General features: G+C 47.5%; 7 protein-coding genes across 7 annotated transcripts; 2 read left to right on the forward strand and 5 right to left on the reverse strand.

Annotated features, from left to right (window-relative positions):
- Nucleotides 1-1,973, reverse strand: BX661DRAFT_185621 (Alpha/Beta hydrolase protein). The gene is given in 6 exon segments (XM_051536832.1): nt 1-93; nt 176-809; nt 892-1,376; nt 1,524-1,620; nt 1,638-1,726; nt 1,759-1,973. 6 exon segments carry the CDS (start codon nt 1,829-1,831, stop codon nt 86-88), a joined length of 1,386 nt encoding a protein of 461 aa, XP_051389970.1. The 5' UTR covers nt 1,832-1,973; the 3' UTR covers nt 1-85.
- Nucleotides 1,974-2,721: 748 nt separating this feature from the next.
- Nucleotides 2,722-3,418, reverse strand: BX661DRAFT_145088 (uncharacterized protein; the record flags this gene model as incomplete). Its single annotated transcript, XM_051533090.1, has 2 exons — nt 2,722-2,955; nt 3,197-3,418. The coding sequence occupies 2 exons, from the start codon at nt 3,416-3,418 to the stop codon at nt 2,722-2,724; spliced, it is 456 nt and encodes a 151-aa protein (XP_051389971.1).
- Nucleotides 3,419-5,239: 1,821 nt separating this feature from the next.
- On the reverse strand, nt 5,240-8,389 carry BX661DRAFT_185631 (acyl transferase/acyl hydrolase/lysophospholipase). The gene is made up of 2 exons (XM_051536833.1): nt 8,085-8,389; nt 5,240-7,981 (listed from the first exon to the last, which is right to left on the reverse strand). The coding sequence occupies exons 1-2, from the start codon at nt 8,098-8,100 to the stop codon at nt 5,337-5,339; spliced, it is 2,661 nt and encodes an 886-aa protein (XP_051389972.1). The 5' UTR covers nt 8,101-8,389; the 3' UTR covers nt 5,240-5,336.
- Nucleotides 8,390-9,930: 1,541 nt separating this feature from the next.
- Nucleotides 9,931-12,668, reverse strand: BX661DRAFT_185635 (serine dehydratase alpha chain-domain-containing protein). The gene is made up of 2 exons (XM_051536834.1): nt 12,079-12,668; nt 9,931-11,674 (listed from the first exon to the last, which is right to left on the reverse strand). The coding sequence occupies exons 1-2, from the start codon at nt 12,423-12,425 to the stop codon at nt 10,021-10,023; spliced, it is 2,001 nt and encodes a 666-aa protein (XP_051389973.1). The 5' UTR covers nt 12,426-12,668; the 3' UTR covers nt 9,931-10,020.
- A 657-nt stretch (nt 12,669-13,325) lies between these two features.
- On the forward strand, nt 13,326-16,821 carry BX661DRAFT_172414 (Sec1-like protein; the record flags this gene model as incomplete). Its single annotated transcript, XM_051533779.1, has 12 exons — nt 13,326-13,395; nt 13,791-13,919; nt 14,025-14,285; nt 14,428-15,073; nt 15,197-15,272; nt 15,382-15,465; nt 15,572-15,666; nt 15,772-15,931; nt 16,025-16,144; nt 16,255-16,364; nt 16,498-16,537; nt 16,633-16,821. 12 exons carry the CDS (start codon nt 13,326-13,328, stop codon nt 16,819-16,821), a joined length of 1,980 nt encoding a protein of 659 aa, XP_051389974.1.
- BX661DRAFT_185641 (uncharacterized protein) lies at nt 16,565-18,258 on the reverse strand. The gene is given in 4 exon segments (XM_051536835.1): nt 16,565-17,067; nt 17,079-17,514; nt 17,746-17,869; nt 18,015-18,258. 4 exon segments carry the CDS (start codon nt 18,153-18,155, stop codon nt 16,830-16,832), a joined length of 939 nt encoding a protein of 312 aa, XP_051389975.1. The 5' UTR covers nt 18,156-18,258; the 3' UTR covers nt 16,565-16,829.
- Nucleotides 18,259-18,821: 563 nt separating this feature from the next.
- Nucleotides 18,822-23,130, forward strand: BX661DRAFT_185642 (Sec1-like protein). Its single transcript, XM_051536836.1, has 2 exons — nt 18,822-19,085; nt 19,427-23,130. Exons 1-2 carry the CDS (start codon nt 19,052-19,054, stop codon nt 22,651-22,653), a joined length of 3,261 nt encoding a protein of 1,086 aa, XP_051389976.1. The 5' UTR covers nt 18,822-19,051; the 3' UTR covers nt 22,654-23,130.
- Nucleotides 23,131-24,461: the final 1,331 nt, after the last annotated feature.

The following is a 24,461-nucleotide window of genomic DNA, read 5'->3' on the forward strand; positions in this document are numbered from 1 at the left end:
ACGTACACCAAACCACATTTCTTTTCTGGATGGAAGAACAAGAAAGCAGTTACTGCCCAAAAGGCGCTTTTTATTTTTGCTACTGTTACATTTCTTTTATCGTCAAAATGCCTCTTCACAGCCCGCGCTGGTACAGCACCGTGCCCATTTTGAGGTAAAGTCAATGGGATCAAACCGCTTCCCGTCGCTGCCACCGCCAAACACCAGCCCGGCATCAGACGGCACTGGGGGTACCACTGACGGCGCCCCCGCCCCCGCCCCCGCCGCCTCATTGCGATGACCCACGACGACCACTTGCCGCCCCAATACACCACGGTTCCAATAAAGTCCCTCCCCAAGCTAGTGACCCTCCACCGGTTGGTAAAGTCAAAATGGTCCGCGCGCACACAGCCCAAATACTCGCCCCACCGTGCACTTCGCAGGCTGACAAACCCGTCATTGGCGCCCTCCCTCTGCTCGATAATATCATGCGGGATAATCAGCGGATTAAGCTTATCCGATAGATCGTGCGAGTCCATAAACGCCCCCACCGAAAGGTACTGGACACCAGGGGCGTTTGGTGTTGCGGGGTTGAAGAACCGCGTGCAGTAGTCGGTGGTCAGGCAGGCGTACGCGGGCGTGTCGAGGGTCGCCATTATGCGCCGGTAGACCATCCGCAGAAGCACCATTGATCGGTCGAGGTAATCCCTGTCGCTGCCGCCGGTGGCCGCCTTTTGCGACATGTGCAGGAGCTGCGATGACTCGCTGACGCTGGCGTTTTCGCCCAGGAGCTTTGTCAAAAAGTGCGCAAACTCACGCAGCCGGTCGTCCTGCGGATCAACCGCCGCCGAATCACCGCTGGCTGCTACCGCTGCCGCTGCCATGGCCCATTATTGCCCGTCCGATGATCACGCCGATGCGCTCGCGCAAAACCATATCCGGCACATCCCCTGCAGCACCCACAGCTGCAGCCGCAGCCCCTGCACTACCGCCCACCGGGCTCCTGCGCCCCTGGGGCCTCCACACCGTGGCAAAATCTCGAATCAGCTGGTCCGGATCCACACGATACCCGAGGCTCAGGTAGTCCCTGCACCAGTCCATAAACGGCGACCCGCGATGCGGCGTACACACGCTGGTCAGTGACCCGACAGAATACCGCTTTGGCTTGATATGCGCAATCAAATACCGTGCATCCAGCCCACCCATTGAGTGACCGAGGATGTTGACCTTGGTCGATGCCACTTGGCTTGCCAGCAATGTGTCCAATTGATGCGCCCGCTCATGCACGCCGCCGGTGCCGGGCACTTTGGCAATCACCACGCGGGCTCCGATTTTCTCCAGCGCTTCGCGAATCCCGCGCCAGTAGTGCACCTGCAAGAGTGGGAGTTTCTCCGGACCTATACACCTTGTGAAACAAAAGGGGAGAAAAGCAGTTAGTTGCGTTTGTTTGGCTCATTAAGTCCGTGGGGTCTATTTCTCATTTGCCGATTGTTTTGTTTTTTTTTGTTTTGTTTGTTTTGTTTTGTTCTGCTCAACAGCCTTACCTCGCACGTCAAATCCATAGAGTCCATGGCATAGTACTATGGGATTCCGCGGCGCAATATAGATTGGCTTAACCAGCGCTTGCGCATTCACCTTGGCCTTATCAAAAGTTCCACCTGCCGGCTATCATCCACATCCACCTGCGTCGCCTGTACTGTTGCCGTTCGTGAGTATAGCCAGGAGGATCCAGTGCCTATTCTTATGCCTTTTTGGCCCGCTTGCTTAATTCGTTATTACCGTTGCTGCCTAAAACCCCAAGCCGATGCTTGAGGAACTGCGCAATCCTACCGGTTAAAACCGATGCCAACATAACCTTATCTATTATGTCTAGTAAACTGACTTTTGAATAATAATATAATAAATAATACAATTTGCTTTTTGTCGTCGCCAGTGAATTACAAAGTCTTAAATATAATAATAATAATAATAAAAATATAAAAATAAAAATAAAATAAAATAAATATCTTTGAAAAAAATCAAAGAAAAAAGAAAGGAAATTTGATAGCGTTCTGATGCACAAAAGGGAAAAAAAATATTCCCAGTGGCAGTTTCTTATTTACGCACATACCCCAAAAAACAAAAAAACAAAAAAACAAAAAACAAAAAACAAAAAACTTTGTACTCACTCGTTCACCACTCACTTACCCACTCACTCACTCACACACAACCAAAGTGCAAAAAAATAATATTCGAATGAATGACAGAAACCACCTGACCTTATTTATATTTATTGGCAATTTTAGAAAGAAAAAACATACTTTTCATTTGTTTGCAGCCTGCCCCCCGTCTTCGCTGGGATTGGTGAAGGTAAATAACTTCAAGAATAAATATTGTATAGATCACCAATTGATTCGAATGCTGCAACCAAGCCCAAGCCCAAGCCCAAGCCCAAGCCCAAGCCCAAGCCCAAGCGCAACGAGGCTGGGTCATTTTTATCCCTTTTCCTCACATCATGGCGGCTATTAACTGCCCGACAGCTCAATCTTCGTCAATTTCACCCTGTGACTACGAAATGGATAGAGGGACAACCTTATTCCAAAACTTCATTATTATTTTATAATTATTTTCTTAATTAGCTCAACTCTGACTATTTCATCCAATGATGAACTAAAAAAATCGAAATATCCTACGTGGAAACACAAACTGGCTTTGACTAATCCAAAATCACACCCTCATAGGAAAACACCCTCTTCCTTCTTTTTAGTTCTGCTTCTGAACCCAATCGGCAAACTCATCAAAAAGTGCAGGCCATGCATCCTCTTTACTATACCCAGTAAGGTTGCTGTCCATACTCTTTGAAAGCGCCAAAAGCGATTGCCACTGGTCACGATTAATAGTCTTGTACTTTTCGCTGTCCGAATCCAAAAAATTTACAAACTTGTCAAACAACCTGTTATCTTGCGTTTTGATTACTGGTAAAATATCCTTCGCAAACTACAAAAAAGCAAAAAAAACATGACAAACAGAACAAATTAATAAAAAAATATAAACACAAGGCATACAAAATAAAATAAACATTTTCTCTTCTACTTACTTCTGCTGAAATCACTTTCTGCTTGTCGCTCTTCAGGTAATTAAACATCCGCTGATAAAACTGCTTATACACCGGCTCCTCAATCGACATCTTCTTCAAAACCCGCGCAATAGCCGTCCGCAACTCATCAGCATTATTCACATTCATCGCCTTGAGTGACGACTCCCACTTATCATACGTCACCATGCCCAGCTCGGAACACTCAAGCTTCCACATAAGCACCAACGGCTCAATGTTCGCCATATCGTACCCCAAGTCCGTACACAGCCGCTCAAACCCATCCGGCATAATCACGCTCGCCCCGTCTGTCCGCTCAAAATCCTGGTACTGTGCAAACCACTGCTCAAGGTATGACTCTGACATTCCAACCTGTAAATTATAAATTCAAATTCGAAAAATAAAAATATGTATGTTTATGTTTGTGTGATGTAAAATGCGTTGGTCCAAATTTGTTTTTCCAAAATAATAGAAAAAGAAGAGTAGTACCAAATGAGCTACCCATAGGCTCATTAATAATCCACTCTGTTCCCCCAATTTTTCCAAATGAAGAAAACCTCACTTCAAAACGTCACTTTGTGACCCTTTGCAACAACTCCTTTTGCATAATAAAAAAGGACCCGTACTCGTGCTGCGCAAAGGGAAAGAAGGAAAGAAAAGAAAGCTTCTCCCTTTTCAACGCTTATCTCCCTTTTTTACCTCGACTTACCTTTGAATCTGCTTGTGTGTCGTCCTTGTTGCTAAAACAAAATACAATTTGAATACAGGAAAGTGAAAGTGAAATATAATGGAAAATTCAGTTCAACTGATTAGAGAAAAATAAAATGAAAGAGAAAAAGGGTTGAAATGTAAACAGACCAAAAAAATTCGCAGTTGTGGCGTAAAAAAAACATTTTTTTTCAAAAACTCTTTCCCCTCCCCTCCCCCCAAATTTGCGACCAAATAAACAAAAAAATGTTTTTGAATATTAACTGCGCACTATATAACTTACCTCGCAACGTGAGCTTCACCCGCAGCAGCATTGGAACCTCCTTTGCTACGACCATGACTACGACTGCACGCCATACTACCTCTGTTCGAAGTAGCTGCTGCCGCAGTCTTTGCTACCTTTGTAGCTGAATTTTTTATCGAGGTTGCTGCTTTTTCCACTATTGCCTCTGCATCGGCCTCTGCCTTTCTTTTGGCACTCTTTTTGGAACGTGTGTTTGGCATTTGTTTTATCCGCTAAAAAAATAAGAATGAAAGCTGAAGAGGGGAAAATAAGAAAAGAAAAGGTATGTTGAAATTGAAAACGAAAACGAAATTGAAATTGAACAAAAAGCAAAAATAATATATTAGATAAGAAAAAGAAGAGAAGTGTGGATATCAATACCAACATCTCGGTTTAAAATAGACAAACATCCAGAAAGAAAGAAAACTGCGCTTGTTTTATGGCTTAGGCGCAGGGCTTTTTCCGGGTATAATGATATTTTGTAGCATTATTTCAATAAAATTAATCTTTCTTTAAATTTTAATCATTCACCCGATCAGCTTCTTTTTCGGTACAATTAAAAAATGACCACTAAATTATAATAATAATAATAAAAAGTTATTTGTCAAAAGGTTACTTTAATATTGGATCAAACACACTTTTGCCTTCTTTTTTTTGCCCGTCTGGTCATTCGGCTTTTGCAGTTCGGGCAGGTGCACTCGCGGTCGCATATCAGAATTATATTCGCTGGTAAATATGCCATTGTATGCCTAATTTGTGCGTATGTATGTTTTGATTCCTGAGCCCTGTACTATCATCAGCTTTTAAACACTTGGTTGGATTGAAAGTAAAAAATGTTACCTAAAAATATGTATAACGATAAGTTCTTCTTCAACCGGGCGTGTTTGCCCATTATTTATATAAATTTTATTCGCAAAATATAAAACCCCTCCCATCAACTACAACTCCCTCCTTTTATTCTGCAAATTGAATTTTGAATACCGCCCACCATTTGAATCACAAGTGACCTGGCGCTCAATGAGGCTTGCCCCCTTTTTCTTTACAAATGTGTACATCTTTAACAAAGAACATGTGTATATATACAAAAAGAAAGCATTAATTGCACTTTGGCCAATTAAAAAAGAAGCACAATAATAAACCAACGGTGGCTTAATACAAGAAATGTGGTCAAAGGATACAAATTAAATATACGAAATCGGGAGCAATTTATGTTATAAATAATGCTATATGCATAAAAATGATGTCAATTAAAGGGGGATGTTTTTTGTTTTTCATTAATGAGAACCAATATATTTAATCGGCCTCCATATACACCCTGAACGCACGCTTGCGTTCGTACGCCTTCTTAACAGCAGCGCGGATACGCTCAATTTCTTGGCTGAAATTAAACGATGTCAGATCGGCCAACTTGTCCACCTGCTCGGCCGTCCACTTGTCATTGAAAGTAGCACAAAAGTCTGCCGTCTCGGGATCAAACGCCGGTTCCCTAAACTCTGGGTTCGACAGCAATGGTAAATACAGAATGCTAAGTGTGGGCGCCAGATTCCGCTTAGCCAACGTTTTTAATGCAGGCGCCGGCGCCAATGGGTGGTCAAATACCACGCACCGCATGTTGCCCTTCTTTACTTTGCTCTCGATGTGCATTGAGACCTGCTTGGTGCTACGCAGCGCGCTGCTGGTGGTCTCGGTCTCGGACTTTGAGGGCCGCAAGGGGTCGGCCGTCCATGGTCGCGCTCCCCATGGCCACCGCTCAACACCATGGTTGCTCGCCCACGCCTCGGCGCGCGCAAACCACGGCATAATGTCAATGTTGGCGCTCGAGTCAAGACAAATGATCACATCCACCTCGCGCTCAGGCCGGAGAAGCGGCGCAAATGGTAGGTTGTTCTCCAATCCGGCATCGAGCAGGGACAGGAAGGGCGCTCCCTCAAGCTCGGCCAGCTCGGCATCATCGACGCTCAGCTGCTTGGTCTTGTAAAATGGATTGTACAGGGTGTACGGCGGGATCGGATGGGATATCTCAGAGTCATGCTCAAAGCGATCCATCAGCGGGTCCATCGCCAATCGAATTGCCCCGGGCATTGCCATGTAGATCTCCATGGTCATCGCCTTAACGCTTGCACAGAACGCGGATCCGACTGTGCCCATGATGCTGCCAAAGTGCGTCTCTCCAACCCTGAACTGCTCTTTGCCGTCCTTTATAGGTCGCCCAAACGCCCACGTGGGCACCCACGCTCCGTGGTCGATGCTGCCAACTTCATAGGGGCTAAGCTCAAACCACTGGTACCTGTGGTTCTGGGCCTTTTCTGGATCATTGTTGTCGCTGCCCAGAAAGTGGCGCACTGCCGTGTAAATGGGCATCGGAAGGGCACCTTGGTCGACCGCTTCACGCTGCGAGCTTAGCTTCATCCAGCGCGGATCCAAAGTCAGCTTGAGCTTGCCGTCTGGCATCCTGGAGTACTGCACAATCAGCTGCTTGAACAGCAATGCACCATAGAGCTCGACAATCGATATGGGCGGCGCAGAGATCGACTGCAGTGTGCTCTTGGCCGCCTTGAGGAGATCATCAACTGTAAGAGGCGCCTTCATGTCGTCCTCTGCCTGGTAAAGATACTTGTGGCTCTCTTGAATAGCCCTATCCACAATCCAGTTGCCCTGACATTTGATCTCGTCCGAAACCCGGTTTAAAATACTGCTATTGCCGCTGCTGCTGATACCATTATTGTCCCCTGGTTCAGCGCGCATCTCCTTGCCCTCCTCGACAAGCTCATCTTCAGTTTTAGCTGAGGACAGCAGATATCGCATGGCTATATTTGCAAACACGCGCTGCGCAATGTCGTTGTTCTCGGTGACAAATGTCATCAGATTCGCAGTGCTGAAAAGGCCTCTCTGCATGGCCTCGCGCATGCTGTCGAGGACCGTATTGGGGTCGCCACAACCGTAAGTGTGCAGAGCACCCACCGCCCACGACGAACCCGACACTGCAGCATCGTACATAATGCACTGTGCCAAGCCCGCCTCATGCATCGCGCGGTACGACCCAATGGTCGACACCATGGCACGGAACCCGCCGCCAGAGCTCGCAATGCCGATAGTGGGTATATCACGAACATCCACGCTGGCCTCAGGAACTCCAATAAACTGCGCAAAGTCGTTGCACATGCGTTCGGCCCGTTTGTGTCGAAAGTCAGTTTCTTGGCCGCAGATTCCATTTCCAACACGCACAGATGCAGCTTGGAGGAGTTCCGGGTGGATGGATTGTTCGAGGCAAATCTGGGCACAAGCAGTGAGCCAAGGTCGCCGTAACTGATCAGGGAGAATTTCATAAACTGCTTCTCCTAGAGCAACCCGAGTGTCATCGATATGCTTGTTCAGCTGTGCCTGCGCCGCGTCTATTTGCTGCAAGACCTGATCTTTGATCGAATTTCCCGATTCCGTTTTCTCGTTCAATTTTGCGGCGTCCTTTAGCTGCTCCGGGATAGAAGAGAATGAGACCCAGTCCATATTTTGAACTCTTTGTGTGAGTTCATTCAGCTGATTCTTGGCACTGGCCGCCCAGCTCAAAAGTTTGGATTCCTCATCCACGCTGTCTTTGGAGCTACTCACAACTGATCCATTTGGTTGATGTCTCTCTGGAGGCTGGATGTCGCTGGCTGCTGTTAGCGAGTCGAGCGCATTTTTAACACTTGCGTACCATGTGTTATTTGGCAGTGCTGAGGGCCTGCTTGTAGATTCCGTACTGTGTTTCCCCTTGTCTGTATCATCTGGCGCCAATTCCTTGTATTCAAGCAGCAATTGCGACAGGTTCTTAGACACAGAGTCATACAACGACTGTAGTTTATCGGTCATAGAGGCAGGAGGAGTCTCGCCATTGATAATATCCTCGTGCCTGTCCGTACCGCGCTGTTTATCTGCATTGCCCTCTTCCATGTTCGGATCTACAATATTGAGCCAAATAAGCTGTATTATTTAGCATCAAGTAACAACTTGGAATAAATGGCCCTGTATGTTTCGCAAATGACAGCGTGAAAACATATGTACCTGTGCCCTGCGCCATTATTGGATACCTCGTGGTGTAAGCGGCAGCAACAGCAGCGGTCGACAGAATGCCAAAGACAACGGCGAGCTTACTTTCGCCAGCGGATTTTTTGCCAGTATTAGCAGTGCTGCGAGTCGCCTGGTGTCCAATGTGCCTGGCTCCCAGGGACAAAAGTGAACGATGCGCTCTGTGTGTGGGTATGCGCGTTAGAAGCCTAACGATGGTCATGATATAGTAAAAGTCTTGTAGCTAGGAGAATAGGAAAAATAAGGGGGGAATTACAGCGAAAGAAAGCAATAACAAAGATTTCTTAAGCATTTTTTATATAGAAACTGATTCATTCTAGGCAAGGCGCGTGTTACACATAAATAACGCCAATTTTGGGCGAACCCCTTAACTATGATCATATCTACGTCATCATCTCTGCTATCACTAATAAGCTAATCGGAATTAGTGCCAAAATTTAGATTTTTAAAACCTTGGCGGTTGTTTTTTAATTCATTTATATTTTATTTTATTTAGCGACGAATGTTCAATACGAAAAACCTATTTTAAATATCAAAACAATTATTTTGGTTGCGCTGATCTTTTGGGTGGGGGTTGGGGGAGGGGGGTTGGGAATAAACCCAATTATTTTTGTTTCGCTATAGCACTAAAGCTTGGCTTTAGAAGCTACCCTTGCAGTTGACGCAGATGCACTCTCTGTCGCACGTCTGAAACAACGAGTGGATCCAAGTGCGAGCGAGCTGGAGGCTGATGACAGAAAAGCCAGACATGATTTTAAAAAGGGTATTTTTGGGTGGATCGGCTTGAGCTGAGAAATTGTGTAATGTGGGCTGAGCAGTCGTTATATAAGAAATGCAAAGTAGAGAAATGTGGATGGGATGAGAGAATGTGCTCGAGTACTAAGGGGTGTGATGAACAAAAATGTTTAAAAATGTGGGCGTCTGGTTTAACTTTATATAGGTATGTAGGAATGTTCTTTTTGTCCGCCCAACATTTGTGCAATCAAAGATCCGTGTGTTTGTAAGTAGTGTCGGGCAGCAATTAATATCACCAGGAAACAATACTGCGCTTCCAAATAATAAACCGAGTGATGAAGATGAGTGTCCAAAGTAGAAGTGATTACACAAAATGAGGTTCACCCCAATCTTTTTTCTTGCAAATCAAATTAGCATTGTGTGTCGTGGGGGGGGGAAGACAACAGTGGCATTCAATGTGGAAGAAGAGTGTGCATTTGTATAAACATTATGTTCTAAATTTATGGATGTGTTCAAAAAACCCCCAAAACAAATTAAAAATAACCTGTATAATTTTTTTTGAGCCAGCTGCATGTTTGTATTAAAAAAATTACTCGGAATTTTCATTTCCAGCACGTAAATTTGAACCATATTGGGCAGGTATGTGGATATGGGCATTGTATTTTCACATTTAATGAATAAAATCCATTGCACACACAAATTCACACACTCGTGTTTAACAGTGTAAATGAAAATATATTTGGGACTACATTGTATCTTGCATAGCACCCTTGCAGTGTTACAATCGAGACATATGCCAATGTTCTGCAGTAGTTGCATATTTTATATATACATGACACCTTTGCCCATCATTTTACATTCCCCCAACCCGAAAACAATGTGTGCCTGGCTTCTTAAAAAAACACACCATATGATATCTACTAAATTATATGCGTTTGGTCTTAAATCACCTTTAATCATTTTTTTTGCTGACGGGCACTTTATGTCGGTTATTTGTGTGCGGATATATTGCAAGCCTCAACCCCAACACCCCCAGACATTCAGAGCTTGCAGGCTGCATGCCGTGGCGGCTCTCACTCAAATCCGAAATTGCAAATTAATATCAAAATACATATCTATTAATTGATACTAATCGCAATTATCATCAAACTAAGATTAAATCAAAAATGATTGCCATTCAGCAAATGGGCACATTGACAGCAAGGCCGCCCTGGGACGTCTCTTTGTATTTTGACATCATGTCATGGCCTGTCTGGCGCATCGTCTCAATTACCTGGTCAAGGGACACTCTGTGGCTACCGTCGCCCTGCAGTGCAAGCTGGGCGGCAGTCACTGCCTTAACGGCGCCCAGAGCATTTCGCTCAATGCACGGGATCTGAACTAGCCCATCAACAGGATCGCAGGTCAATCCCAGGTTATGCTCCATGCCAATCTCGGCGGCATTCTCAACTTGGGCTGGCGTACCGCCCATTACGGCAGCAAAGGCCGCGGCGCTCATACTGCAGGCAACGCCAACTTCGCCCTGGCAGCCCATTTCGGCGGCGCTGATCGAGGCCCCGCGTTTGTACAGCATTCCGATGGCTGCAGAAGTAAATAAGAACTCCAAGATATCCCGCGACGGATCCTCACTGAGGAATTCCAGGTGGTACTTAAGCACGGATGGAATGACTCCGGCTGCTCCATTGGTCGGCGCGGTGACCACACGACCACCGGCGGCATTCTCCTCATTGACAGCAATGGCATAAACGGACAGATAGTCCAGTTGGGGAAGTACCGGGCGGCGAGCGCGCTGGCGGCGTTTGAACACACCCGTAAGCTCGTTGCGCTGCGTGCTGGTCAGCGACGTCTCCAAGAGCGACGAGGCTGAGAAGCCGTCCTTTCTCGACACAGCAAACAAACTGGTGGCCGGATCCACGCCATCGGCAAGCATTGGGCGTTGGGCATCAGGCAATGCGTATTGCTCAGCAGAGCCGTAGATTCCACGCATAAGGTTTTGGTATAGATTTGGCGCACGGCGGTGCACGTTGAGGCGGCCAGGGAGCTTGCGATCCTTTGAGAGGCAGCCCCGGCGAATAGAGTCGTCCATGACAGCCCAGATACGAAAGGCAGCATTGATGACCTCTTCTCGGCTGCGCCACTGCAGCTCGTTGAGGAAGACTACCTCGGCGATAGATAGGCCCTCGCGCTCACACAGCTCAATCAGATCCTTGCCCGTACGAAATGGCAGCGCAGCTGTAACCAGATCCTGCTGCGTGCGCTCAGCCATCTGGGCAGACTCAGCGGCAGGTCTGGCCGTAGTGCTCGAGGCTGTGCTTCCATCAATGTCCGCCGCCGATCCCGAAGCCATGCCCACGCCGGCTGTCGTGTGCGCATAATCGCGATAAAACACGTTCTCGCCGTGCGCGAGCTGGGTCTTTTCGTTGACCACAAAGCCTCCGCCGATGCTAAAATACTCGTTGGTGGCCAGCATATCTCCGTTGGCGTCGAACACAGTGAACCGCATGCCGTTGGGATGCTGAGGCAGGGACTCGTAGTAGTGCAGCGTCATGTCCTTGTCGGGATTGAACCGCACGCGGTGCATGCCATTCAGTGTTATCGTGTTAGTTTCGTGCATGGCCTGCACGCGCGAAATGATGGACTCGGTGGGCACGGACTCGGGAAGCTCGCCCTCAAGGCCCATCAGCGTGGCGTTAGGTGTGCCATGCCCAATGCCGGTCAGCGCGAGCGAGCCGTACAGGTCAACTTTGATGCTTCTGATCTTAGTAAGCACCTTGTGATCGACCAAATCCTGGACGAAAATCTTTCCCGCGCGCATTGGCCCGACGGTGTGGCTATAACAAACAAAAGAGATTTGTGGATACCAAATATGGGTCAATATCATTTTTAGCTTTGTATACTTCACATTGCATTTGGAGAGAGGAGTTGCAGCGCAGATAATTATCCTTTCGCAAAAAAACACATGGGCACCAGGCATCGTCTTTGAACTCAGTGAATTGTTCCCACACTCTTTAATTGCAGAGAAGTAATACCAAGCGATAAGAAGCTAGCACCAGCGCGTGTGAAAAATAATAATGATGCATGATAGATTTTTTGCGCGCGTGAGCACAGCTACATCGTGGCACTCAGCTGGCCTGTGCGCAATCTCGCTTCAATGCAGAAATTCACAAGTAAAAAATGGAAGGTGGCAGCGTCTTAATGCCCACGCATCAATATGTGCAAAATAAAAATAACGTACCTAGACGAAGGGCCAACTCCGATGGAAAACAGGTCGAATGTGCTGACAACAGCGTGGTGTGTCGACTCCTTCTCGGCAGAACTGTCGGGGATAGAATCGCCCTTGTTGGCGGTCTTGGCCGCCTGCTGGGGGTCTTCCTGCGGTGTAGCTGATGTGGTGCCTAGAGCGCGGACCCCAATTGGCCGCTGAGATAGCTGGTGCCGAGCCTGCTGCTGCTGCTTGTTGAGCGCTGACAAGCAGTGCCCGGCCTTGATGACTGGTGCTGTCAGGCTGTGCATCTGCCTGGTTGCCTGCGGCCTGGCAGAAACCACAATGTTCCGGGTGAGTGCGCGAATCGACATGCTCATGGTTGTGTTTGTTAATATTGCTTGCTTTGCTGTAAACGAGTGTGAATATGAGAGATGTATATGTTACAAAAGGCACTCTGGCAGATAATATTTATAAACTGGCACACGAGTAAGCAGTGAAAATTGGCACTGGCGGTGTTGCTGCTGTTGCTGCTGTTTCTGTTGCTGCGGGGAGGCTTTCTTTGTGGAAATTTGTTAATGCAAAAATAAATAAGGAGGGGGATGTGAATAGCACAAAGAATATACTGATGACATAAAAATAGGTTGGCAGAGATGCCCACCCCCTTTTATATGTTTTTGCGCGCAGCTATTGTGTGGCGCAAAATCACTTTAAAAAGCGTCTGTGAGTGCATTCTCAAACGAGCGGACGTCCGAGAAGAAAAAACCTGCTGCTTCGGGAACGCAACACCAAAACACCCGTGCATTGCTCCCCTCTTTTTTAATTTATTTTTTGGGGCCGAAAAATTGTATTTCAGCTTTCACAGTGCCAGGCGCTGACAAACCGGTTGTCGAGCTTAAATAACGGCTGGATCACAACCTTCTGCACTGCACAGAGTACAGAGCATTGAGTCAGTCGGCGTGCGAAAAAATACGTACATGATTTTAGTTTATTTGGTTTTCCAGCACGAAATTTCCTAAGCTGCTTAGAACTGTGCGGATCAGATTGGTACACACCGGAAAGTCTAGAACCGAAATGTCTGATGGCCGTGACACAGGATGCCGCGCAAAAGCACGAAGAAATAAGCTGCTGCTGCCGCAGCTGCGACTCTTAAGCAAACTGCTGCTTCATATCTATCTATCTCGTCTCTCTCTCTCTTTTGTCATTTTACACACATCCTTGTTTACTTTCAAAAGCATTAAACACTTTCACCCATCACCACTACATTGTCGCACGCTACAATGGACAGCACATCACGCAGCGCACCCTCGCACTCGCACTCGCACTCGTTGATAGAGCTGCTTCGGAAAAGTAAGGCAGACAAAAACATATTTATGCTGCATCCACAATGTCTTTACTGTTTTTTGGTTGCAGACCGGCTGCATATTTTTGTTTTCAATTTCTTGTTTTCAGAAACCGCAAGGCGTTATAGTGTAGCTAGATGAACATTGATTAAAAAAAGCAGTTGCACGATAGAGTGTGATAAGCGGGATGAAAAGCGAAGAGACTGTTTTGAGGTGTTATCTTTCGAGATCTGTCGGAAAAACTAATGGGGAAAATTGTAAAATTGGGGACAAGATTTCCACGTCATTTTCCGTTGTTTAGTTTTTTTGGATTTGCCTTGCGACTTCTGGTTGTGATAATTGGCTTTGCTAATATTATCCAACAATCGCCTTATTATCGTGGCTTCTTTGTGCATTTCTTAGACATTATCGGAGCCATCAGTTCGACCGTGAAGGGAAACAGATGGCGGGTCGTTGTGGTCGACCGGCCCTCGCTCAAGATCGTCTCCATGGCACTGGAGATGCAGTCGATCCTCGAGCAGAATGTGATAGGTAAGCTTGCACGGGTTTGAAAAAAAGAGACTAAGCCTTGCCTCCGGTTATGTCTAAAATGACGAATTTGACTCACTAAACTATCCTATCATGGGTTTTTTGTAGCTGTCCAGTTGATCACCAGAAACAGGCAGGCTATCCGAAATGACGCAATCTACATCCTGGTGCCCTGCGCCGATTCTGTTATGCGCATGATCGACGACTTTAAACCGGACCCTGGCCATCCAGAAAATCCCCAGACAAAGTATGCGCGCGCACACTTGTTTTTTACCGGAAAGCTGCCGGAGCTGCTCTTCTCGCAGCTGGCATCGTCGACAGCTGCACCATACATCAAAGGAGTTACCGAGTTGTTTGTCGAATACAACCGTAAGTAAAGACCAGAAAAATGAAGAAGAAAAATCGATCAGCAATGCGTGTACTGGTGTTGAAGTTATATGCTGCATTGTAGTCAGCACGTATTCCTTAACAAAATAATGTGTACACTTGCTGTTATTCCGCACGTATTTAGCATTTGAATCTCGCGTATTTCTCACTACGCCGTCGGAGCAGCCGTTCTACTCGCTGTACTCGCCCCACGCAGCCGACAAAATGGAACGAGACCTGGACGCCGCCTCCGATCGGCTTTTGAGCGTCATTGCCGCGCTTGAAATTCACCCATTTGTCAGATTCTACCGCCCTGCCAATCCGACCAGCAGCAACAGCAGCAACGACAGTGGAAATGATAGCAGCCAAGATAGTGCATGCCCACGCATCGCCGAGGCCATGGCCCGGCGATTCCAACTCAAACTCAACGAGCACTATGCCCACGAATACAGCGACACCGATAACAAGGATCCGCGCCAGCAGCAAAGCTCGGACTCTGTGGTCATTGTGCTTGACAGGTCAATTGATATATTCGCGCCACTGGTTCACGAGCTTACATATCAGGCCATGGTTCACGATATAATCGACCTAGGGGATGGTGCCAAGTACATTCACGAGAAGAAGACTGCAAATGGCCAGGTTGAACGGGTTGAGGCCGAGCTAAGCGAAAAGACAGACTGGTTGTGGGAAAAGCTCCGTCATGAGCATATTGGATCGGTAGCTCAGAAATTGTCAGACAGAATCGAGCGGCTGATGAGTGAAAACACCGGGATTAAGGCAGCTCAGTCAGAGTAAGTATATTTCTCTAAATGAAGCATATCAGTTTTTGGTGCGCGCTGGAAATGTAACTGCAGATAAAGGCTATATATTTCTGACATTTCTCATTTTTCCTGAAGAAACTATTTTGTCTATAGTGGGAAAAAGCTGACGATCACTGAGATGAAGGCTGCACTGGCAGAGCTTCCAGAATTCAAGCGTCTTCAGTCATTGGTAAGTCCCAAACCCAAGTTTCATGATACACGCTGCGTGCTGCGTGTTGTGTTATAATATTCCAACTCTAAATGCGCAGTTATTTTATTGTTTTTTGACTTATTTGTAGTACTCGCTTCACAGCGACCTAGCAACACAGTGTCTCGAAATATCCAGCAAACGCAACTTGCCGGCGCTGGTTAATTTTGAACAGGTAAGTCAATAAAACATGCCAATTAATATTTTTGAAACATATTTGCAATCCATTTTGTATATTCCATGTGACTGATGCAAGTGGAAATTATCACCAAAACTGGTAGGAGATCGTGACACAGACTTCGGCAGATGGCAAACACGTTGGACAAATGTCGCTGGAGACACGTCTCATTGCCCTCCTGGACGATAAAGGACTAGAGTAAGCAATTTATTGAATACCAAAGTTTTGAAGGATATTGAAAGGAAGGTGGATGATATTGCCAAATCGGTTTTTTAAATTATTTTTCTTCATATTCCATTATAGCAAATCCGATCGCATTCGGCTGCTGTTCTTATATCTTGTGTACGCTAATGGCGGCAGCGCTGAGGACCGCCGTCGCCTCGAGGAAGTTCCCCAATGTCTGACGATTAACGACAAGCACGCGGCTATAAACCTGCGCCAGCTAGGAATTCCTACAAACAAGGTAAGTTAAACTATAGAGATTATGTGCATTCCATGGCAATTACTTTAACATTGGCTTTATTACTAATAATTCGTATGATTATTGGGTCTTTAGAAGCAGAGCGAGCTTAACAAGCCAAGCGCTAAAAAAACGTATTCGTGGGATACATTTGCACATGCCGATCCAGACAAGCATGAGCCCTGGTTTGTTCCAGCCGTCAAAAGAATTATATTTGTAAGTTAAAAAATCGACGTGTAAACTTGTCTGTTGGCTGCTCATATGAGATGCGGAATTTGAATAGCACCAGAATTCGTAATTAATTTGTGTCAATTGTGTCATTTTAGGAGCAATTAAACGGAGACCTCGATGACACCTTGTTTCCATGGACTCGAGAGACGTTGCCAGAGAACATTCCCAAACATATCCTTAATGTCACCGCAACTTCGCTGAGGAGGTAAGATCTTTACAAGGATCATTTTACACATGTTCATATACACAAATTATATGGACCGTGTTGACAACACCTCCACCTCTACCTACTAACCGCGCATACTGCCATTTTCCATATCATCGATCTACTAACTTAGGAACAAGGGCACATGGGAGCGCAAGCAGCAGCATTCGAAGGTACAGCAAGCAAAAGATACCAATACATTCAAAACAGTAATTGCGGTTTATTCTACTAACCATTTTATTTAAAATTGTAACCGTACTGCCAATAGTCGGAAGACAGCGGGAAGGGGACTGTGATTATTTACATTGCCGGCGGAATGACATTTTCTGAGATGCGCACAGTCTACGAGATGTCCCGCAAATACAAGCGCCAAATTTTCATAGGTTCAACGCACATAATCACGCCGCGCGGGTTCTTGGAGGATATGAAGAGCCTACACCTCGAGATGCTCATGTGAAAACCCCTCTATTTCGTCCTGCTCAGCAACAAAAGGGCAAACACAACCGCCACGAGCATAAAAAACGCAGCCACAAACACGGGCTCGTACCAGCGAAATGCCGTCCACGGCTGCCAAGGACGATACGAGGCGCCAGGCCGCGAGCGCAGGTTTCGTAAGCGTCGCAGACGCAATCCTCCACGTCCGTCCTTTCCCATCCTGGCCAACTGCCTTTCCCATCGGCACTGCTGCTCCCTAGTGCTGCTGCTGCCGCCGACGGTTCCAGGCGCACTGAGCACAGCGCAATGTTTGTTTTCCAGTCCTGCGAAGTGCATTTGCACTCGACGTGCACGTCCTCGAATGGCTCGGTCACTTCGAGTAGATTGGGCAGCACAAAGTCAAAGTAGTCGGAACCAAACTCCAGCAGGCGAGAGTTCTGCGGAAGATGCGATTCCACCATGCGCTTTAATTGTGTTTTTGCGCGGAAGTTGATATCGAAAACGTATTGCGCTCGGGGCATCACCGATAGCCGCCAGATGACCCTGTATTTCCCCGTGTGGACGCCCTTGAGAGATCCCCACACGTGCAACCAGCTGACGGCATGCAGCAGGGCGACTCGCCCGAATACGCTGCGTGGATCGTTGGCTTTATCCCAGTGCGGCAACCGGTCATGGGCAATTTCACACTCGTCAGCGATGCTGAGTATTGTCCTTTCTATGCTTAAAAAGTAATGTTAATTCATATTGTTGTTGAGCGCCATATTAGTTAAGAAAATATGCCTGTCGTTAAAAAGGTGTATTATGAAATATGCAAGCAGGCACATAGGTCCATAATTGGTCCCCACAAGGGGTGTTGTTTGGTACGCGTTCGGTGTTTTCTAATTTTTCCATTTAATTTGCTCCAAAATAATATTCAATTTTCATTCATATGCAGGCAGTTACATACCGTTCCACGTATACTGGCTCCTGTACTTCCGCAGATGAGGCTCTGGAGAGTATCCGAATCTCTTTTTAAACAGGACTTTCCACAAGTAATCGTCATGGCTTGTCGCGCGAAAGGCTCGGTTGACCTATTTGCAAAAATAAAAATTGATGATAATAGCACACATGTCACAATATTTAAGACAAAACGCAATTGCTGATGAGAAAGATGATGATTTGCATCGAAGCAACACACAGTTATCTGGCCTGCTGAATTATTTGGAAGTATCATGCCTTTGAAAACTCGAGCAGGTCGTTCCCGTTGCAAAACGCAAATATTCCAAACAGAACGTCATCTGGAAGCCTCTGCAGAACGGGCAGTGCATCATTCGACAACGGCTTTGCTAGGGGTAACAGCGCTGTTGCTGTCTCCATTGCCACAAGTGAAAGGTGATGCAAACTGAAAGACAACTAATACAAATGAAAATTAAAATGCTGCTTATAAAGAAATAAATATATTACAATAGTATAAATGTATTGATAATTGATGCGTGCAGAGGCAAAAATGAAAAAAGACAGCTGCGCATGTGGGTTTATTAGGAGGCTTTTGTAAGTGTGGGTGTGAGAGCAAACTGCATCGCTTTAGCGCGTGGGCATAAATCAAGATTTGAGTGTGGAGAAAAATAAAAATGAAAACTTGGCACTCAGAATATGCGAGCGCACAGACGATTGCGGCGGCGGAAAAAAGAAATATAAATGTGACTTTGTTAACACTTTGCTGATCACTCAAGTCTGGCTGGTGACGTGCTCTGCTATACTTGGGCAGAAACAAGCAGTATTTGAAGGACATTTGCGGATCTTATTGCAAGTGGGTGGGTATTGAATTACAGGAACAAGAGGTTTTTTCGCCATTGCCGACTTTCAACTTTACCCCTTTAAAAGCCTTCTTTTAATAGAGCAGCAGTGAAGAAAAACGCACAAAAAAAGGCGCAAAGATTGGCACGAAAAGAACACAAAGAAGCATGTGTGTGCAAACGTACAGCATGCCATACAAGCCAAATTTGGCTTCTGCCGATGTCTTTTCCCTCCCTCTTTTCCTTCCCACCTTTTATATTTTGCCCTACTCTTTTTGAATTTTTTTGAATTTATCTTAAACCTATTTTTCTATTATTTGTTTCAGCTGTTCAAACGCAATCTCGAAGCCCGTCTCATAAACGCAGCTACCTATCCATCCATCTCCTATTATTGTTGGGCAGTGCGCAGTCCCAAATTCAACTTTCTTTCTTACATACTCCGTCGAACGATAACCCGAAGCGCATTTTTCAGACGAAATGGCGACGACATTGCAACTGAACAAGCGACAGGGTGCGTGGAATATGATGTGTTTGTGCCAAAACAGTGTCTCTTGTTGTGACCAGACAGCATTTGCTCTGCGTTCTGCGTTTTGCGTTCTGCGCGCTTTCTCTGTCTCCCTTTTCAATTGTTCAAACTGGGATGAGGGGGTGCGTTCACAGCATAGCACAGCACAGCATAGCGGAGCGGAAGAGTCCCACTTACGCTGCTTTTTATTACATTGCGTCTCATTGCATTTGTCCAACTCGTAAAGAGCCGGGCCGCGTTGCTTGAACCATGCCATGTTTGTTGACTGATTGCTTTTGTGTATCTTTTCCGGTGTTTACCAATAATCTTTGCATAAAAAATTGTAGAGTTCCTCAATGCGCTGATCGCCGTTCGGCCAAACAACCGGTTCAAGATCGTGGTTGTTGACAAACGCAGCTTGCAAGTGCTAAACAAGTCGCTCAAGCTGCCCGAGATTCTCGAGCACGATGTCGACTGCATCGAGAAAATCGAAAACAACCGCAAGGGCAACCCAAATTTGGACGCGCTGTATTTTCTCACTCCGTCGAAACAGAGCGTCACCCACCTGATAAGCGACTTTGCATCAAGCCCACCGGGCGGAGGCAGCAGGAAGCCGCACAAATACCGCGCAGCACATATATACTTTACCTCCGAGCTGCCCAACATGCTGCTGAGCATGATAAAGGGCTCTGGCATTACGCCTCAGATCAAGGCACTGAAGGAGATGTGTATCGAGTATGATGTGCATGACAAGTATGTATTTTTGACGCAGCTGATTGACCGCCCGATGTACCGCCTGTACTCACCAATTGCCACCAGGGGCTTCAACGACGAGCTGGAGATGATATCCAAGAAACTAGCCAACGTATGCGGTGCGCTGAAAGAGAACCCCGTCGTCAGATACTTGCTGTTGGACCAGGAGATCCACGGTGACACCAAGGCCCGGCCACTGGCCTTTCTGTTCCACACTGAGATGGATCGGATTCGCGAGGCGCTGCCCGAGGACGGGGCGGGCGATGGCCGGCCGCCCGCCGAGCTCATTATTGTCGATCGCAGCGCCGATCCCTTTGCTCCCGTTTTGCACGAGTTCACGTATGAGGCCATGGTGTACGATCTGCTGGAAATTGAGGACGGAAACAAGTTTACTTACACCGTGGAGCTTGCTAATGGCGCGGAGGATGAGAAAACTGTGGTTCTCGACGACTCTGACGCGATCTGGCAAGAGTTCCGCTTCCAGCACATCTCGGACGCCCAGAGAGGTATTCTGGCGAAATTCCAAGGCCTGGTCGGATCGAACCGGGCCATTGTCGACATGCAGGCAGGCCAAAAGATGGACATGCGGATGATGCGCGACGTAGTAAGCACCATGCCGCAGTTCAAGGACCAGCTGGCGCTCATTTCAGCGCACATCAATATGATGGAGAAGTGCATGGACGAGTTCAACAAGCGCTGTCTCAACGATTTGGGACTACTGGAGCAGAACCTCGTGACGGGAATAACCGTAGATGGCGAGAAGTACAGCTCGGGCGATGTGGACATTGCCGAGGTGCTCAACAATCGCAAAATCAAGTCTAGGGATAAGCTGCGGCTGCTGTTGCTGTTTTTCATTGCCAACCCGAGCATCACCGAGCCCGAGAGACAGAAGCTGGCGCACCTAGCCAAGCTCAACCGCGAGTGCCGCGAGACCATCAGAAATATGGCCCTGGTGATCCGCTGGTCGCACGCGCTGGATCTGCTCAAGCAAATCAAGAAAAAGCCAGGCCAGGCGAGCAAGGAGAGCAAGGCGAGCAAGTGGTCCTTGGCGGGCATGCGCGCGGGAATTACTGACAGCCAGGAGAACGAGGAGGAGAAGCCATACGATCTCAGCCGATATGTGCCTGGGCTCAAGAGCGTGCTTGAGGGGTGCGTAGAGGGGTACCTCAGCGAGGATCTGTTTCCCTATGTGGTCCCGCCAGAGCGCCCTCGCGATTCAAACCTGTTTTCAACCGCAGGCTCAATGCGCTCGACGCCAGGAGTAGCGGCTGCCAATGAGCGCTCAGAGTCGCCTGCAAGCAGCATGTGGACCACCCTGGCTAACTCAGTTGGCTTGCAGACCCAGGCTCCAAAGCCGTCGCCAGCTGTCCAGGCTGCAAACTCTGCAGACTCACGCCAAATAAAGTCGCTGCGAAGTGCTCGCCCGACATGGCAGAAGCGCGACAGCACGCCGTCGGCGACACCAGCCGGCGGGTTTGGAATGCCATCTGCGAGCATGGCACCATCCACCCCAGTGAGTGGTAGCGTCATGTCTCCAACAGGCATGGGTGGCAACCGTTCTGGGCGCCCGCGCATTATCCTGTTTGTCATTGGTGGCGTAACCCATTCCGAAGTACGCGCCGCGAACGAGATTGCGCGCAAGTACGACCGCGAGGTCATTGTCGGATCAACGCACTTTCTGGACCCTGCCAGCTACATGAGGGACGTTTCTTCACTGGCCTTTGAGTTGGTCGAGGATGACGGACGCCCTGCTAACTTGAAGCCCAGCTACATTGCTTTGGGTTATGGAGGTCCCAACCATATAGACCCACTCACTACATTCGACGAGGAGCTGTTCAAGGCCAAGCCAAAGCCAAAGCCCGTTACCGAGTCGCGTTCCAGGCGGGATGGTGGCAGAAGCCGTGATCGTAGTGGCAGTGGCAGTAGCAGGCGCAGCCACAGCGGCAGCCGAAGCCACAGCGCCCACAGGAATGGGTATCCCGAGCCCTTTGGGAAACCGCCAGGCGAATCCCGCTCTCACCTGAGTGCTCCTCCTCAGCAACAGCAGGGATTAGCAAGAGCCGACGCGTATTCCACCAGCAACTCTGGTAACAGCATGAACGACCATATGCGCCGTGAAGGAAGTCGCGGCAGTATGCGGTCTTCTGTCGGTCGCAGCACAGCCGAAGCGCTGCCAAACAACATTGCGAGCTCCCGAGACTACAATGGGCCAGGCTCTGGATATCCCAGCAGAGGCGAGGCTCTGCCAAGCCAGTCGCCAGGCTACCGCAACTCGGAGAGACCTGATCGCGGGGAGAGAGCCGAGCGTGGTGAAAGACCCGAGCGTGGCGAGAGACCCGAGCGTGGTGAGAGACCCGATTATAGAGAAAGACCCGAGCATGGCGAGAGGCCCGATTATAGAGAAAGACCCGAGCGCAGCGAACGATCTGAACGTGGCGAGCGGCCTGAGCGCGGTGAGCCGCAAAACTTTAGAGCGGGATACGAGGAGTTTAGGCAGCAGCAACAGGCAGCAGCGCGGTCAAAGAGTCTCCACACATCCTCGTCCTCTTCAGGCTATGGCGCCAGGTCATCTCCACAACAGCAACGGCCACTGCCGCCACAGCGTCAGCTGAGCAAGGAGGAGGTATTCCGCCAAAAATTTGAGCAGTCGCAGAACGAGTGGAACGCGCAAAAGATGAGCCTCAGCCACATTAATCCAGACACTGTTCCCGACATGCACAAGGTATCTCTGGCGTCTGCAAGCGGTCGTGGGCGCAGCGGCTCGTCGGCATCGGTGACAAACGATAGGAAAACCACCGGCTTCCTCAAACGCTACCTGTAAGCAGACATGGCCAGCCATGTGGGCAAGCGGTGTGATCCATCTAGCAACTTTAATCACAGTGTTATCTAATTCATGTAAACATAAGCATTTGAAAAGTACTCAACGTCATTGCAGGTTGCAACAGAGAAGCAGTCCGAGTACGATGCTCCCCCGCTTACATTTCCCCCGTTTGTACCTTGTGCCGTGCCAGGTGGCAATCGCTGGTCTGGATGTGAAACATACACGCTGAAAGGGGCAGGGGTAATATCAGTATTTACGAGCGCTGGCTATTAGCAAACAGTGCCTGAGCAGCAGGAAAAAGGCAAAGTGGGTGCCATCATTGCGGGGGGGGGGGGGCGAAGATAGCTATACTTTTTGCAAAGTAGCGTATCCCACCTGCGGCAATGGAACTGCTGGCATGGATCAAATAATAAATATAATATAATTGCATGGATGACATGCGCACAAAGTAAAAATAAATACAAAATATGAACTTGATATACATTTCGTCATTTGGGCTTGTCAGTCGACTAAACTCGCATTTTTTGCCATTGTGTGGCATTGATATCTCTTGGTTTCACTTTGATGTTATTTATACACTAAAAAGGTAAATACACAAACATTCACCTTGCTTATTGCCTGCAGTATTGCCACATCCATTTGACGTTTAATTCCCAAGCTCTTCCAGACGCACACTTTGGCTCCAGTAACTACTGCAGCTGCCACACGCCATTGTTGCAGTTGGAAACATGAACCGTCCTCGATCTGGTAAATCTGGTTTGTCCGCGTGTCCAGATTTTGTCGCTCAATTTCGCCAGACATTTTGGCTTGCTTCAAAGCCACACTTGCTATTTGCAGAAGACAATTGGACAGCCTGTTTTTTTGTTGTGTGCCTGCGCCTCAAAATACAGCTGAGAGGGGAGGGGCACCCGTCCACAATAACAAAATTCAAAAAAGCAATAAAACGGGCTGCCCGCCCATGTTTAGTACCCTTGTTGTGCATGCTCGCATAAGCCTCGTTCTGCTCGTTTGCCATACCAAAAAAAATAGCAACTGCAAGTTTCGCCACTCTGCTCCTTGCCATCTCCTCTACTCAGCGGATTCATCCTCTGCAACACGCTTACAGGCGACGGGCTGGATATCGCTGCGTTGTCCAGGGCTATCATGGCGCAGCAGCTATCCCTGCCTTTTTTAATATTGGGACTTTGGAGTCTGAGTAAAAACCTTGCACATTCTTTGGTTTTATTGCCTTCGCCCTATGAGTGTGCTGTTACCCATCAAAACCAGACTACTATGCTACTACTTTTGGCCTCCGGATGCTAGTAAACACTTGTTACTTCCTCTAGATACCTGGTGCAACCACCTACCAGTTTCGATTAGTACATTGCAGCGCAATCCAGTAATGTGCGTGCGTTTGAGGAACTCTATAAAAATTATTGCAGCCCACGTTTTGAAACAGGGATCCCAAACCCTTATGTCACTTGCACTTTGACTGCGCCGCTTATACGCATTTGTGATAACACGGTAAAATGCGCGGTTTGTCAACAAGAAATTTTAAATACAAAAAAATTCAAAAATTACATTCTTTAGTTTGATGTTTTTTCACTTTTGCCCCCATTTTCGTACTCCGCTTACTCAGCCTGTCATGTATAAAACTTTTGCTTGTTGTTCTGGGAGAAAAGTGGAAAATAATACATTGCTTTTCCACTTTACACAATTCCCAGCAATTTCAGCAAAGCGTCAACAATAGCCACCCCCAAAAAAGGCGGAACGCCATATTGACCTTTGTCTCTGAATATAACATCGGTCTTCGCCTCTTCCATTCCCTC

This window comes from Kickxella alabastrina (assembly GCF_025024165.1).
Source record: "Kickxella alabastrina strain RSA 675 chromosome Unknown BX661scaffold_19, whole genome shotgun sequence".
In the NCBI taxonomy this organism is placed as follows: domain Eukaryota; kingdom Fungi; phylum Kickxellomycota; class Kickxellomycetes; order Kickxellales; family Kickxellaceae; genus Kickxella; species Kickxella alabastrina.